We start from the raw sequence: 14,743 nt of genomic DNA, 5'->3' as shown, positions 1-14,743 counted from the left end.
CCCTGACTTCCTGCTCCCTTTCGGGGTCAGTCTCTTTCCAGGGCATCCTCCCCTTCAACCCTCCACACCTCCTCCCCACCTCTACCCCCAGACACCCTTGCACAATCTTGTTTTCTGTAGCGCACTTGCACAAACTAGTTCTTTTTTTTTTTTTTAATAGCATTTGATTTGAAATTATCTTGCGTGTTTGTTTACTCTTGTCTTCCCACCCCAAACACACACACCCCCTTGAGAATAAAAGCTCCATTGGGACCAGGACTTTGTACTCAGCACTGCTGTATCCCCAACACCTCAGATGCTCAGAAATCCTCTGAGGTACCTAATATCTTCCAATGGCTCCAAAACCTCATGCAACACGCAGGTGAGGGGCAGTCCAGAGCCCCACATCCTACAGAGTCCGGTCTGTGCACCGGGAGCCTGGGTGGTCCTGGCACAGGTGAACCTGAGGGCGGGGGTGGAGAGTTGAGTGAACCTAGCCTGGGGCCACCTGCTGAGGCCCATGCCGCCCACGCCTCCGAGCCAACAGGACCTCACAGGTTTTCGAGAAGGCCCCAGGCTTCCCCACTTCCTCTGAAGGGGCCCGGACGTGCCTAACAACCACACTGGGTGTGAGCAAAGCCCAGCTTCTTAAAGAACTTTGAATGCCAGGCTGGCACCTCAGGCAGTTTCACTTTTGTCATTACTTTCCCCAGTATGCATGTGATTCTCCTGGCATCTGTTTTGTCACTTTTTAGTGTGCACCAAGTTTTATTACATAGTTGATTTTGTCAACTTTTCCCCGTTGGGATTGTGTTTGATTTGTTTTCCTTGGAAGAAGGGTCTGCTTCAGAGCACAAAAACAGCTCTTCTCCACGAATTCAATAATAGTCTGTTTAACCTTTTGTTGGTTTCCTAGGATTTGATTTTTAAAATTTAACTCCTTGGTACATGTCCATTTTATTTTGCAGGTGGAGGTGCAACATCTGACATTGGTTTCCCACATCTTTGTCCAGTTATCACAGCACCTCATAATTATCCTAACTTACCCTCTCATTTTGAAGTCCTTCATCATCATATTAGAATTTTCTGCTGTATGGAATCTATTTCTGGTTTTCATTCTTTCCATTGAAGTGGTTTTGTTTTTATATCAATGTCATATTGTTTTACTTGCTACTTTGTAATATGTTCTAATATGCGGTGGGATTAAATAAGGCTCACAAAACTGGGGGAAAAGAAACACAAGGTAATTAAGAAAGGAGATCACTGGTTTCCCCGGGGATAGAGGTTAAGGGCTGACTATAGAGGGGCACAGGGAAATTTGGGGGGGGATGATAGAACTATTCCATATCTTGATTGTAGTGTTGGTTATACAACTCTGCATTTGTCAAAGCTCTAAAAACTGAACCCTATATCCCGGCCAGCATGGCTCATAGCGATGCTCATAGCACTGACCTGTGATCAAGGAGATCACAGTTCAATTCCCAGTCAGGGCACATGCCCTGGTTGCGGGTTTGATCCCAGGGGGGTCGTGCAGGAGGCAGCTGATCAATGATTCTCTCATCATTGATGCTTCTTTCTCTCCCTCTCCCTTCCTCTCTGAAATCAATGAAAATATATTTTAAAATATAAAAATAAAAACTTAACCCTAAAAAGGGTGAATTTTCCTGTATGTAAATTATACCTTAAAATGGGAGGAGGAGAACAGGTACAGAAAGAACACACTAGATAAATCTTTAAAAAAAAAAAGTTTCTTGACAGAGATGACAAGCCCTGGAGCACTCTCCTAAAAATACAGCATTCCTTCCCCCAGAGTGAGTCCTCCCCGGAAAGCTGGTGTCCGGCAGCAGCAGGTGATGCAGCCACTGCTTGCCCTCTGCAAAACCTGGGAGCATCAGGTCTCAGCCCATGGAGCTTAAGTTGCCTGCTCAGGCTCTCTTCCTTCCGTCCTCCAGGTGGCTCCCAGCAAGTCTGCTTTTCCCAGTTCCTGCCCCTCCTGGCAAGGCTTTGGTTCAGACTAGGCGTGGCTACATCATTTGCAGGCCCCAGAGCAAAATGAAAATGTGAGACCTCTTGTTCAAATATCATTAAGAAGTTCAAGATGGCGATAGCAGAAGACAGCGTGAAGTGTATGGCCCTTCTGAGCATGGGACCCTGCACGACCACACAGGTCACACACACATAAAGCTAGTCCTGGATCTGGCCCTTCCTCTTGGCTGCCAGAGGGACCCACCCACAGTCACAGGAAATGAAGTCTTCCTATGTCAGACACAACCCTCCCCCAGACTTGCCCCACACTTCCCTGTGTCCAAGCCCAGGCCCATCCTAGATGCCCTTATTCCATGCTACTCCTGAGGAAATCCCCCACCTCCCCTCCTCCTCAGAGAAGTTTACCCTGTGTTAAAGGAAAAAAATTACACCAGCCTGTGACGCAGTGGTTAGAGCATCAGCCCCAGGCACCAAAGAGTCACAGGTTCGATTCCTGGTCAAGGGCACGTACCTGGGTTCAATCCCTTCCCTGGTTGGGGCGTGTGCAAGAGGCAACCAATCGATGTGTCTTTCTCACATCAATGTTTCTCTCTCCAAAAATATCAATGGAAAAAATATCCTCAGGTGAGGATTAACCACCACCCCCCCACCCAAAAAAAAGAAAAAAAGTTACTCATGCCACTTGGTGGTGGTAAGAAAGACTTTATTCAAGAAGGGGTACAGCGATGAGGATCTGTAATAGGGGACAGAGAGTGGGCTCAACTCCAAAGACGACAAGGAAAAGTAGAATTTATAGCCAAGGAGCAGACTGGGGATCAGTGGGTGGAAAACTACTAAGAGAAAGCCTCAGGGGATGGGGGGCATTCTAGCTAAGTAGGCCTCACGGGGTTCTTGCTGAAGGCAGGCCAGTGATGAGACGTCACCTTAAGGATGGTGGAAGATGAGGAACCAGATTAAATGTGGAGGATGGTCCAATATGATGGGCAATTCTGGCTAAACTTAGAATTCTTGCTAGAATTGGGCTGTAAAAGCTCGGGCCTAGTCAACAAGAGCTCAGAAGACCTTAACCAACTCTGACTCGGTTGGGTGTCGTCCAGCGCAGCAGTCGCTGGTCAGGACACATGCCCAGGTTTCGGGCTTGATCCCCGGCAGGGGGCGTGTAGGAGACAGCCGATCAAGGTTGGTTTGTTGTTAACCCTCACCAGAGGATATTTTTTCGATCAATGTTTTGCTCTCTCATCGATGTTTCTCTCTCTCCCTTCCTCTCTCTCTAAAAAACCAATTAAAAAAAGAGCCTAACCAAAGTTAGGTCAACCTTTGTCACCCCCACACCATCACCTGGAGTGATAAGTGAACCCGCTCTCTTCTGAACTCCCGTGGCACTCCCACCTCATCTCACATGACATACTTCACTTTTGTTACAAGAAACAGCACATTCTTTTTCTTTTCTGAATCCAATGGAGGGCTAAACCATGACCCACTAGGTGGTGGATTGCCACTGTGGGGCCTGTGTCATCTTTGGAGAAAGGATTGCTAATACCTAGCCCCCCAGACAGAGAAATTTATTCCCACACCCCCAGACAGGCTCCCTCTGCCTCCTTCACTCTGACTTCATTGCCATATTTGCACTGTCCTTTATCTCCTGCCTGACCCGGTCACTACACAGCTATGTGTGTTGTCTCCTTCCTCCACCCACAGGGAAGGGCCAAGAAGGCAGAGGCCATGGCCACCTTAGCTCCCTCACCTGGGAACCACGCCAGGCCCTGAGGGAGGCAGCAATACATCACTGTGCAGTGAATGGCGCCTGGCTCTGGAGCCCTGGAGCTTGATAAACCTGGTTCACAGCTGATGCCCATGGGTGAATGAACACTCAGAGCAGGAACCTTCCCCACCTGCCCCCAGCTCAAGCGCAAGTCAATCAGGGAAGAGGTCTGGTCTTTCTTGACTCCAAAGTCCCCCAGTGCTTTCTGGGGTTTGGAGCCAGAGCCACTCTAGTGACAAAAACAAGACATGGCTCTGCCTGGGCAAGGCCTGCAGCCCAGGGGAGACAGAGGTGAATGGAAACCAGCAGCACAGAAAGCTGGTGGAGAGGCATATGGGGGCTGTGGGCACAGGGAGGGGGATGATTGCCCTCTGAGTTCAGAAAAGGCTTCCCTGAGGAGGCAAGATCTGAGCACGTGAGGAGGCTCTGCCTACAGGAGGAGGGCCCAGAGGGCTGCTGGGGTCAGAAGGGGCACCACTATCAGTGACTCAGGGGCTAAACAGCCAGAGGCCTCAAGCGAAAGGCTGAGGGGCCCAGGGAGCAGCTGAAAGGCATGACACTATCTGAGCTGAGAAAAGGAGACCAGGGGCAGGGAGCCCAGTGTGGTGGACTCACCACAGTTCTTAAGAATTGGCTGCCTGGGCCTAGTCTGCTGGTGGATGGGGGCCTGACAGGCCTGTCAGGGGCCAGAGGGAGGAGCTGCCCTGAAGCAGAAGTCACTACAGTGGCACCTGTAATTGTCTGGCCCCAGAGCCCTAGAGCCACTGAGCTGGCTTGGGGACTGGGAACTGGTTCGCCAGGCAGGGATGAGCTAATAGGGATCAGGTTCCCTTTGAGACACCCAGCTTGGCTCTCTTGAGCCCTCCCCCTACATCTGGGCCTGGTCTTGGTTTCTGGCATAGCTGCCAAGTTTTGGTACCGCCCACCCACTCCCCACTGGCAGTACTGGCCGACCCAGCTTTCTAATTGCTGGGTGAGGAGCTGTTCCGCAGAGGCGGTACACGGAAAAGTGGACCCTGGCCATTGTGGGGCATGTGGGCACCTAGCCTGACCAGTTCCAGGCCTTGGGGAGGGAGTGGCCCAGACTTCAGGCCAGCACTCAGCTGTAGGGGGGACGGGCCCTCTGGAGGACCATTGACCTAAAAACCTTGGTTTAGAAGGGTCCAAAATGGATACTAAGGCCTGTGGGGAACAGAAATGCCTAACCCAGGTAGTCCCTCTCCCTCCCCAGGCTGAGGGGTAGACCTTAATGTGTCTCAGTTAGACCCAGGGGTCTGTCACAGGTTCCGCCCAAGCCTAGCCAGCTAAAGGGGCTGGAGCTGGGGGGAAAGTGTTGGGGTGGAGGGAGTGGCAGGAAGCAGCCCAGGAGCCCCAAACACACCCCCTGACACACCTACCACCCACCTCCACACACACCTGCCACTCACAGGGCCAGATACACCATCGCCTTGGCAGTCAACTCACACACCCCTCTCCACCCTGAAAAGGCAGGGCACACTGGCTCACTCTACAGCCCAATCCACACCCCATACACAGGCCCCACCTGCTGGGGCCTGAGTGGCTGCCAGGCTTGGTCAGGGGGGTGGGGCGCAGCTACAGGGAGCAAACTGGGGAATCTCTGCTGAGAAGTCCTCTGAGGTTGTGCCTGCCCCACCTGCACTGGGAGGGGAGAAGTCTCTGTGTGCGCTGCCTCCCCTGGGGCAGAAAGATTCAAACCTGAGCCCCCGTGCCCTGGCAGCCTAACAGTGCCTGGCAGAAGGGAAGCCCTCAATGCGTGGCAGTAGTCACAATGATCACCAGTAAGGACGCCTATCTTCACCACAAGGTGTGAGGAGACGCCACTTGCACAGGTCACCCATCCAGGAGGGAGCAAAGGCCAAGGGGAAGCCAGATGTCTGAGAGGCAGGGGCTGCATTCCAGAATACAAATCAGCTCATATCTCACCATGCTTAAAAATACTCCATGGTCCTTCATGCCTGTGGAGAAATGTCCACATTCCTTGCAGTGGCAAAGGCCCTTTACCCACTGATTTACAAGCCTTCTCTGCCTGTCGCTGGCACCTTCCCAGGGGCCTCATCCCTATGGAGGGAGGGGTGCACCACAGCCAGACAGAAAGGTGAGAGGTGGGCTCTGGGAGGGACAGGTCCTTACAGGAGCCTTAGGGAGCTCCAGCAGAAGCTGTCTTAGGCTGGCCATAAACCCAGCAGGGGTCTGGGCACTGGGGCTCAGACTTCCCACCAAGAGAACGTTTCATGTTCTAGCAATGCCTTGGGTGATCCACCCTTTTGTTTTCCTGGGTTCCCTGGCATTGTTCCTTCTGAAAAATCCCACTGGTGCTCAAGAAAGGAATTTCAGCCCACATGGCAACTAAGGAACCATGTGGTGCTGGGGTAATGAGGAAGACTCCTCCACTTGCCAACATACGTGCCCCGCAGCTGTGCACACAGGAACTGGGCACACCCTCCCACAGGCCAGGACCACAGAAGGAGCTATAGCCCAGGTCCACGGCCCCCAACCCCGACCATCTTGATTCTCTAGACTTAGGCTGGGGACAGACCCAACATATCATCCAGGGCCTCCTCATAGAAAATGTGCTTTTATTCTGGGGGAGGCCAATGTTCCTTTCCCAGCCTTTCTCCCTCATGCCTGCCCGTCGGCAGTCTGCACCTTGGGCACCTCATCTCCTAGTCTCCCTTCCCTAGGGCCACACCTACTCCAGGAGCAGGCTGGGCCCTGCAGGAGTACTTCTCAGCCGGTGGGCCTGGCCCTGGCTCCTGTGGTTGGCACCCTATCCAGCCCACGGCCCCGCTGGGATCCCTCCTCTCCGTGAGCCTCCCCATCCCTGGCTGGCTTCAGCGGATTCTGCCCCAGACTAATGTCAGGAAGGAGCCGGCCATCTCAGGGCAAGCTTGCCCAAGCCATCTTCTGACAGTGCTTCTGCTGTCAGCTTGCTCCACTGGCCTCAGATCTTGGAGGATTCAAGCCGAGGGCTCCAGGGTGCGGGGGGCTCCCGCAGCGCCTGCAGCTCCTGTTCCAGTGCCTGGTTGCGGCGGTACATATCCATGTAGCCCCCCTGGATCTCTCGCTGATAGCGCAGCACCCGCTCCTTCTCCTCCTGCCATGTCCTCCGCTCCTGCTCGAAGCGTAGCGCCTGCTCTTGGCCTCGGAGTCGCTCCTGTAGCAGCTCGGCCCGAAGCTGCTCAGCACCATCTCCAGCCTCACTGCCTCCTGCCTCCCCCAACAGCCCACGGCTCTTGCAGTCATCGGTCTCACAACTACCTGGGGCTTCCTCCCGAGGGGCCTGCTCCTGCAGGCTCCGCACAGCCTCACGCAGCCGGGCCAACTCTGCATCCTGGGCCTGGGCTTGTGCCCGGCTGCCCCGAAGTTGTGTCTTTAGGCTGAAGATCTCAGCCAGCTTCTGTGCCAGCTCGGCCTGGGCCTCCCGCAGCTGCTGCTTCAGGAGGCTAATCTCCGCTGTCTTCTGGCACACCTGGAAGAGGGCACAGCATGGGCAAGAGCCAAGCAAAGCTGGGTCTGGATGGGGGTGGGTAGAGGAGGGGACTACAGAAATGGGGACAGGAGAGTTCCTGAGTGCCTGGACTCTCACCTCCCATCGCGCTTCCTCCTCTGGCCGAGTGCTGGAATCAGCTTCTGGGGGCCGAGGCTCAGCAGCCAGGCCCTGCTGTGCCCGCAGTTCCTTGCGCAGGCGACGCTGTTCCTGCTGGGCCACAAACAACTGTAGCTGGAGGTTTCGCTCGCTGCGCTCAGCCTTTTGGGCCACTTCGTGCAGCCGCTCCAGGTATAGGCGCTTCAGCTCAGATAGCCACAACCTCTGGCGCTCCTCTAGCACCTGCCAAGGGAAAGAGGTGCCTGATAGCCGCAGCCAACATCTTGTGCCCGAATACCATAGGATCCAGGGCCCAACACCCTGGCCACACATGTGCCCCACCCTGGGATGCCCTCCAGAGGTGAAGCGTCCAAGAAATATACCCCCCAACCCCTCACCAGGGAGTTTCTCCCTCCCTCTTACACAACTCCAGCAAGAACTACCATCCTGACATCCCACTACGTTGGGTGGGGGGAGAGGAGCTGATTCATCTCCTTCTTTCTCTCTTGTGCCCAGAGGCAAGTGGGTGAGCTGGCTAGGGAGTACTCCAATGCCAAGGGATAGAACAGGGCCCCCAGGACAGAGGCTGCCCTCACCTGTGTGAAGTGATTGGCGCCATCCTCGTCACTGAGGCCCCTCTTGAGGTCCTCACAGGTGTCAGGAAGCATGGCCACCACCTCCTCGGCAGTGGGACAAGAGAACTCGTAGGGGGGTGGGGGCTCAGGCAGGCAGCTCAACACAGCCAGCGGCCCAGCCTCCTTTGGACTCCGAGAGGCACGGTCCAGGGAGCCCCCAAGGTGGTTAATGTGACCCAGGGAGGAACTGAAGGGGCCAGGGCCCATGCCAGGACTTCGGCTAAAACTGCCCCCACTGGAGGAGTCAGACAGGCTGGGCTCGGGTTCGGGGCCGCCCTCATCCAGGCTGAGGGCATGCAGCAGCTGGGCACGGGCCTGTGCCTGGCTGGCCCGGGGCCCCGGGCTCAGGGGTGGGTGGCAGGCCAGAGTATGCAGGCTGCCGTTGCTGCGCCACAGCTTCTGGCCTTTGTGGGCTGCCAGGCTCTGCATGGACAGGAAACCTTTCCCAGTACCCGCCACAGGCTTGAACACCGATGGGCGAATACGGCACTGCCAGGAAGAGAGAGCAAGTGTGAGGCCCTGCGCTAATTGCAGTGCCCTACGATGCTCCCACAGCCCCTACAGATCCTTTTAGACATGAAGCGCATGCCACCGGGAAGCAGTGACCAAGCCTCAGGAGAGTCCATAGCGTGACTTTCAGGTCCAAGCCCTGTCTCAGCATTGAGATCTCCAAAGAGGCCCCAAGCTCCCCATTCCACCCTCCCACCCTAGGGAGGGGTGTGGGCAGAGGTGCACCTTGTCGAAACGTCCCCGCTCAGGCAGCGAGGTCTTGCTGAAGTCACCAGCCCGGGGATGTTCCTGGTAGTAGAGGGTGGCATAGTCGGCAGGCTCGTTCCGAGCAGCCCGCTTGGTGGTCTTGCTGTCTTTCTTGGGGAGGTGCAAGTAGCTGAGGAGTTCACGTTGGCCCAAGCCCTTCCGGAACAGCCCATCTGGCTGGCGGGAGCCTCGGGACCCCTCAAGTGCTGCCCGTAGCTCTTCGGGGGAGAAGTCCTGCCGTTCCAACAGGCTGCCCACGCTGCCCATGGCAATGCCAGCAAGGCTGGGGGCTGTGGCCATGAAGTTTCAACGGGGCACAGGCAGCTGCTTCTAGGGATCAAGAGGCTCCATCAGGGGCAGGTGGGTGCTTGCTGCCCACCTGCCCTCGATGCCTTAAAATCAGGTGCTTATTCTGTGTCAGCTCCTGATCTGGCCCAAGCCCAGAAGAGGCAGAGTGGGTATCGAGAGAATCCAGGACAGAATTCCTAGGCTGGCAAGAAAAAGGGGTACAGGCCCTAAAGCCACCTGCCCCGTGCCCCAGCACCAGCTAGAAGCTGGTGTGTGATTGGGGGTGGGGAGGTATGGATGAGGGGAGGCACTGAAACAGCAGGACTGGGCCAGCTCAGGACCCAGGCTCTGACTGACTATGACCTTGCTCACTCTCCTGCTGGGCTCCCCACACAATTTGGGAGGTGGGCGGTGGGCAGAAGACTCAGGGAATTGGGGCCAGCCGCCTCAGACACTCCATTTCTTCTTCTTTTCTTGGGAGAGGGGAAACCCAGTTCAGCCCTCTTCCTGCAGAGAATGAGTTCCCCAAGGGAAGCACCTGGCATGGGTGGGGTTGACCAGGCAGCAGGGGATACAAACAGGAAGGACCTGAGGGGAGGAAGGATGGAGGGAACAATGGTCGGTTTCCGGAACAGGTGTTCACCTTGGGCCATGACGAGAGGCAGGGAGAAGGGGCAGCTGCGGCGCCTGCTGGACCTTACATATACTGCCACTCTAGAGCCCCCAGGTGTGAGGATGGGGTGGTCCCTAAATCCTGACCCAGCATGGAGCCAGTCAGTGTGTAGGGCCTGGTCTCCTCATTTGGAAAGTGGCCTTGACAACTCATCACTCAGGGATGTACAGAGAAAGGGCTAAGATAACAGCACAAAGTGCCCAGTTGGCAGCGAGGGTCAATGCAGGCTGACCAGAGCAGAGCTTACCTGGTCATACACATGAACACTACTGGTGGGCGACCGAGTGACCAGGTTCCCACCTGTGCTGGGACCACACAGTGGAGGGTGGGACCTGACCCTAGTGCCCTGCTGGATCCCCTGTGCTAAGGCCCAGTGCTCAGCATGCTGGATGAACCAATGCCACCTCTCTGCCTCCCACCCAGCTGCTCCCATTCCTGGTTAGACATCCAGCAGGCACACTGCAGCTGTGAGTCCCCTACAACCTTCCCAATATGCTTCCGGGACACCCACTCCCATCCCAAACAATGGTTGTTAGGAGGTTCCATCTTCCTCAACCATTTCCAGGTTTTGTGTTTGTGGAAGACAAAACTCTCTAGGAGTAAAAAAGGGAAGGAGGGTACAGCCCTGCCCCCTCACCGTGTGGCCCTTAACCTCACCCTAGGCAAAAGTAGCCTTCCCAATCTTTCCCTCCCAGGTCCCAGATCACTCAACACCTCTGGTGGTGTCACAGGCCAATCAGGGTCAGGGGACTCATCCAGGTAAGGAATCATAGGTGCTGGGCACCTACAGCAACACAGCCATACATCAGGATCTCACTGAGTCCTGTGACCTAGTTATAGTTTTTTTAGGTAAGGGCACTAGAGCTCTGTAGGTGAAATGGTTTGCACAAGGTCACACAGCTGGTCAGAGTGAGGACACCTGTGATCCAGCACCATGGCTGCCAAATGACCAAGGATGTCACCCATGGCCCAAGAGCTAGAATTGAAGCATTTGCCTCCCAATCTGACACCCCTTCGCCATGACAAACCCACCGGGCCACAGACTCCACTGTGTCTGTGAGGGCACTGAATTCCTGTGAGGTTGGACAACAGACAACCTGGTCTTCTGCCCTGCTCTCACAGTCTCGCCATGGAGCACCTCCCTTCACCATGTCTCAGTTTCCCCATCTCTGAAATGCAGAAAGACTCTGCCTGTCCTTCCTTCCTTATGGGATTACTGTGACAGACAACAGAGGCAAAAGGTCTTGTGAACTGTAAGCCAGAGCAAGCATGAAGGGGAGGGGGGTTGATGATGGATGACAGTGACAGTGATGCCAAATATGCCCACTTCATCCCAGATACACAGCATCTCACCTTCCCCTGGGAAGATTCTCACTTCCTATTTCAGGGAGCAATAATTGACATCCCCTGTGCCCCACAAAGCGTCTGAGGCCTAGAGAGGCAACCATGGCCATAACAGCATGTACACTACACACATACTGCAGTCCAGAGTCAGTGCCACCAGCAGCACAGAGGCTCCTATATTAGAGGACACAGCATGGACAGTCATATCCAACAGCAGAGAGTCATGCTCAAGGTCACCCATATAGCACTGAGCACCCTCAGAGACACATATACATAATAATACAGGAATACTCCAGCAGGAGAGACCCAGGATCCTCCCCAGCCCAGAGGCTTGATGCAGAGGTGTGTGTGTGTGTGAAGGTGGTGAGGGAGGCATGGGACCAGCTTTTCTCCACAAGTAACATGAGCAATTAGAAACAGCTATGGAGACTGGCCGGTGTGGCTTAGCGGTTGATCCAGGAGATCGTGGTTTGATTCCCATGCCCATGCCCAGGTTGTGGGCTCGATCCCCAGTAGGGGGCATGTAGGAGGCATGTAAGAGGCAGCTGACCAATGACTCTCTCATCATTGATGTTTCTCTCTCCCTCTCCCTTACTCTTTGAAATCAGTAAAGACTTTAAAAACAAAAAAAAAACAAAACAAAAAACAGCTATGGAGCTGGAGGAAGAGGCATAGATAGCCCCTTTCCTTTGTCTTTCTTTAAGGATCCCACCCCTCCTAGGTAACTTCTCTGGCTATTTATCAACTAGTACCTTTTCCTAGAGGAGCCCTCCACCTCCTCTGCCTCCCCACAACACACATGCCTTCCTGTTGCTTGGAAGCCTAGGGACTGGCCTGACCAGACCAGGACAGCTGTGCAGGCTGGGCTAAAGAGGATTTCGTGAGGGAGGAGGGGAGAGACAGCAAGTGCCTTGTAACCCCACAGGGGACGGTTCAGAGCACAAAGCCAGATGCCTCTAAGAGTCTGGGCTGGCTTGCTCTGGCGCCCAGAGCTCTGCCCAGAGCTGAAAATCCCCCACAACCCTATAGACTAGGTTTGGGCTGGGCCTTCTGCACAAGCCCCAGCTGGCCCCAAAAGGGACTTTACTCCTGCTCCCATCCCCCTGCCCCAAGATTAGCCAGCAGACTGACAGTCCTGAACACAGAGGGTTATCTCTTCTGGACCACCCTTGGTGGAGCCAGGACAATGGGCCCGACCGCCCTGGCCATGGAGCAAAGACAGGACACCAGGGAGGCATCCCAGCATCCATTAGTGGGTGCCTTGTTGGGTCAGCCTGATGCTGGGCCTATCACAGCCTCACAACACACACAGGAGAGGAGTAGTGTCACCTACCACTTCATAAGAGAAAATTGAAGCCCACGAGGTGAAATAATGTGCCTAAGGTTATGTTCAGCTGCCCAGGAGAAAGTAAGTGCACAGGCTCCCCAGGTGTAGAAGCCTGCCCTGACCCCACCATGTATCTCCTCCGGGGTGGGACATCCCAGAGCAAGGGGACAGGAAGCTCCCACTCCTAACTCCGCTGCATCAGCCCCTCCTGAGCCCTGACTGGAGGTGGGGGGCGGGGGGAGTGTCCAACCACCTGCTGGGAGATCAGCTTTGCCGAGGGGCGTGTCTGCAGCTGCCCCTGAGGAATGGGACTGGAATGTCCCAGTTCTAAAAGAGGGGGCAGTGGATGAGGAGGGGCCCAGGAAGGGGGCATACCCTAGACCCCCTGCAACTCTTGAAGAGGCAGAGCCCAGTGTCCAACAATCCCTGCAGGAGTGATGCTCTGCCTCACTATGGCATCACTTACAGTTGCACAGCACTCTACAGTTTTCTTCAGCCTTTTCATTCTATCATCTCATCTCCACGAAAGCCACGTGGGGACAGGCAGAATAGTAGTTATCGTCACTCCATTTTACAGACTTGGAAACTGAGGCCCAGAAAGAGAAAGCAAGTTGCCCAAGAACCCAGTGACAGCAATCCCAACTCCCTGGGCAAGATCCTCAGGACTACATAAGGCTATCCCAGCCAGGGGTCACCACTGCCCTCCATGGGCACACACTGCTGTGTATGTATGTCTGGCCAGCTCCCACAGCAGCTTCTCCCAAGGGCCTGTGCAACCATGCTGGTTCAGATCCCAGTCCCCTTAGCCCAGAATCCCCCCTGCCTGCCCCTGGGTCAGGAAGAAACAGTGGCAGCACTGCTGCGTAGGGGCTCTCAGCCCTGGAAGCAGCTAGCTCTAGAGGCGGTAGTGGGAGCAGGCCGGTCGAATTCATTCACAGTCTGGCACATACACACCCACACACAGCCACCCAGCACAAGAGCCCTGCCCAGGAGGGCCCTGGGAGGAGGCTGATCACCCAGTCCAGGATGGCCTCCTGCCTCTGCCTTCTCCCCAGGCCAACCAGAGAGAGGGTAAGGTGGTCAAGGCAGAGGGACAGCCAGGTCGAGCCCCTGGTGTAAAGGAGAACCCCAATCTGTTCTTGGGGAAGAGGGGTGCCAGGTGGAAAACATGGGTCCCAGTTCTATTTCTGTACACAACCAGAGCCCTGATTTCGGCTGGCCCTAGGTCAAGCCCTCACTTTGGCCAAAGGTTGTGGCCAGACAGGCACGGTGCTCTGGCAGCCAAGACCTGGAAGCATCGGGTACTGGGGTCCCTGGCTGCAAGCTGGCAGCTTCCGCCCGTACAGGGCAGGGGGTTGAAGGACGAAGGGGGTATTCCGGAGGGGGCGGGAGAGGGGTTTCATGGGGAAAGAGGAGAGGCGAACGAGGTAGGCATCCTTACTAAATTTGCTCCAGGAAGGCTGTGGCGGAGGCTAGGGCTCCCTAGAACTGCGGGAGGTCATCGAGCTACCTGGGGGACGGGAGGGGCTGTCTCTTCCAGGCGCCTCCCTGGGGCCTTCCTGGAGCCGTTGGGCTGGGAGACAGGCGGAGGTCAGGCTGCCGAGCCAAGGGCGTCTGCCCCACCCTGGCGCCGGCACGGGGGTCCCGAACGCGGCGTTGAGAAGCGCGCGTTCGCGGGGACTGCGGAAAGCCGCATAACCGGCTGCCCGCCCCTCCGGCGGAGCGTGTGGGTCGGTCCCTCATCCCTCGCCTCGGTGCCTCGGCGCCCGTAGCAGGGGACACCGGGGCGCACACCGCACCCTGGCACCCCCACCCACTTCTCAGACGGAAACCTTGGCCGGCGAGGGGCTGCGGCTTGGCCAAGGTCGCAGGGAAAGAGAGCCCTCGCCGCCGGCCCCACCCCCGGAGTCCAGCCCGGGCCCCCGTCTCACCCCACTCACCATGCTGGCACCCTTCCACACCCCTCGCGCGCTGCAGCTCCCTCGCGCGGATTTGAACCCTCCCTCCAGGGCGCCGGTCCAGCCGAGACTGAAGCCGGGCGGGAGCGGCTGGGCGGCAGACGTCGGGAAAACGCGAGCGGCGGGCGGGCGCCGGAGCCGGATTGACGAGGGAGGGACGCGCTCGGTGGCGCTCGCTCGCTGTCCCAGAGGCGGAGGGAAAACCCGGCCTGACTCACCGGCGCGCCGCCAGCCCAAAGCGTGGCCGGGGCCTCGGGAAGAGAGGGGAGGGGACGAGGGGCAACCCCCGCCCACAGCCAGCCAGCCGACCTGAGCCCCGCCCCGGCCCAGCAAGCCCCCTGCCGGCTGCGCCCTGAGCCGCGCCGCCCGGTGCGCGCGGGCTCGGCCACCCGCCGTCCGCTTCCTCGAGCGCAGCCGACGCCCCCAGA

At 56.5% G+C, this 14,743-nt stretch overlaps 1 protein-coding gene across 3 annotated transcripts; it reads right to left on the bottom strand.

The window, feature by feature from the left end:
• Positions 1 to 2,653: 2,653 nt before the first annotated feature.
• Positions 2,654 to 14,701, bottom strand: N4BP3 (NEDD4 binding protein 3). 3 transcript variants are annotated; one of them, XM_081134580.1, is made up of 6 exons: positions 14,298 to 14,558; positions 12,824 to 12,943; positions 8,705 to 9,055; positions 7,931 to 8,458; positions 7,335 to 7,577; positions 2,654 to 7,217 (listed from the first exon to the last, which is right to left on the bottom strand). In XM_081134580.1, the coding sequence occupies exons 3-6, from the start codon at positions 9,023 to 9,025 to the stop codon at positions 6,690 to 6,692; spliced, it is 1,620 nt and encodes a 539-aa protein (XP_080990706.1). In that variant the 5' UTR covers positions 9,026 to 9,055; positions 12,824 to 12,943; positions 14,298 to 14,558; the 3' UTR covers positions 2,654 to 6,689. The 3 variants fall into 3 exon arrangements, with proteins under 3 accessions (XP_080990706.1, XP_080990705.1, XP_080990707.1); XM_081134579.1 differs by lacking the exon at positions 12,824 to 12,943 and having other exon boundaries at positions 14,298 to 14,701; XM_081134581.1 differs by lacking the exon at positions 12,824 to 12,943 and having other exon boundaries at positions 8,705 to 9,052.
• Between the last annotated feature and the right edge of the window lie 42 nt (positions 14,702 to 14,743).

Source organism: Miniopterus schreibersii (genome assembly GCF_964146895.1).
Source record: "Miniopterus schreibersii genome assembly, chromosome: 4".
Taxonomy (NCBI): domain Eukaryota; kingdom Metazoa; phylum Chordata; class Mammalia; order Chiroptera; family Miniopteridae; genus Miniopterus; species Miniopterus schreibersii.
Note: the sequence above shows the minus strand (reverse complement) of the source record. Positions and strands in the feature narration are given on the sequence as shown.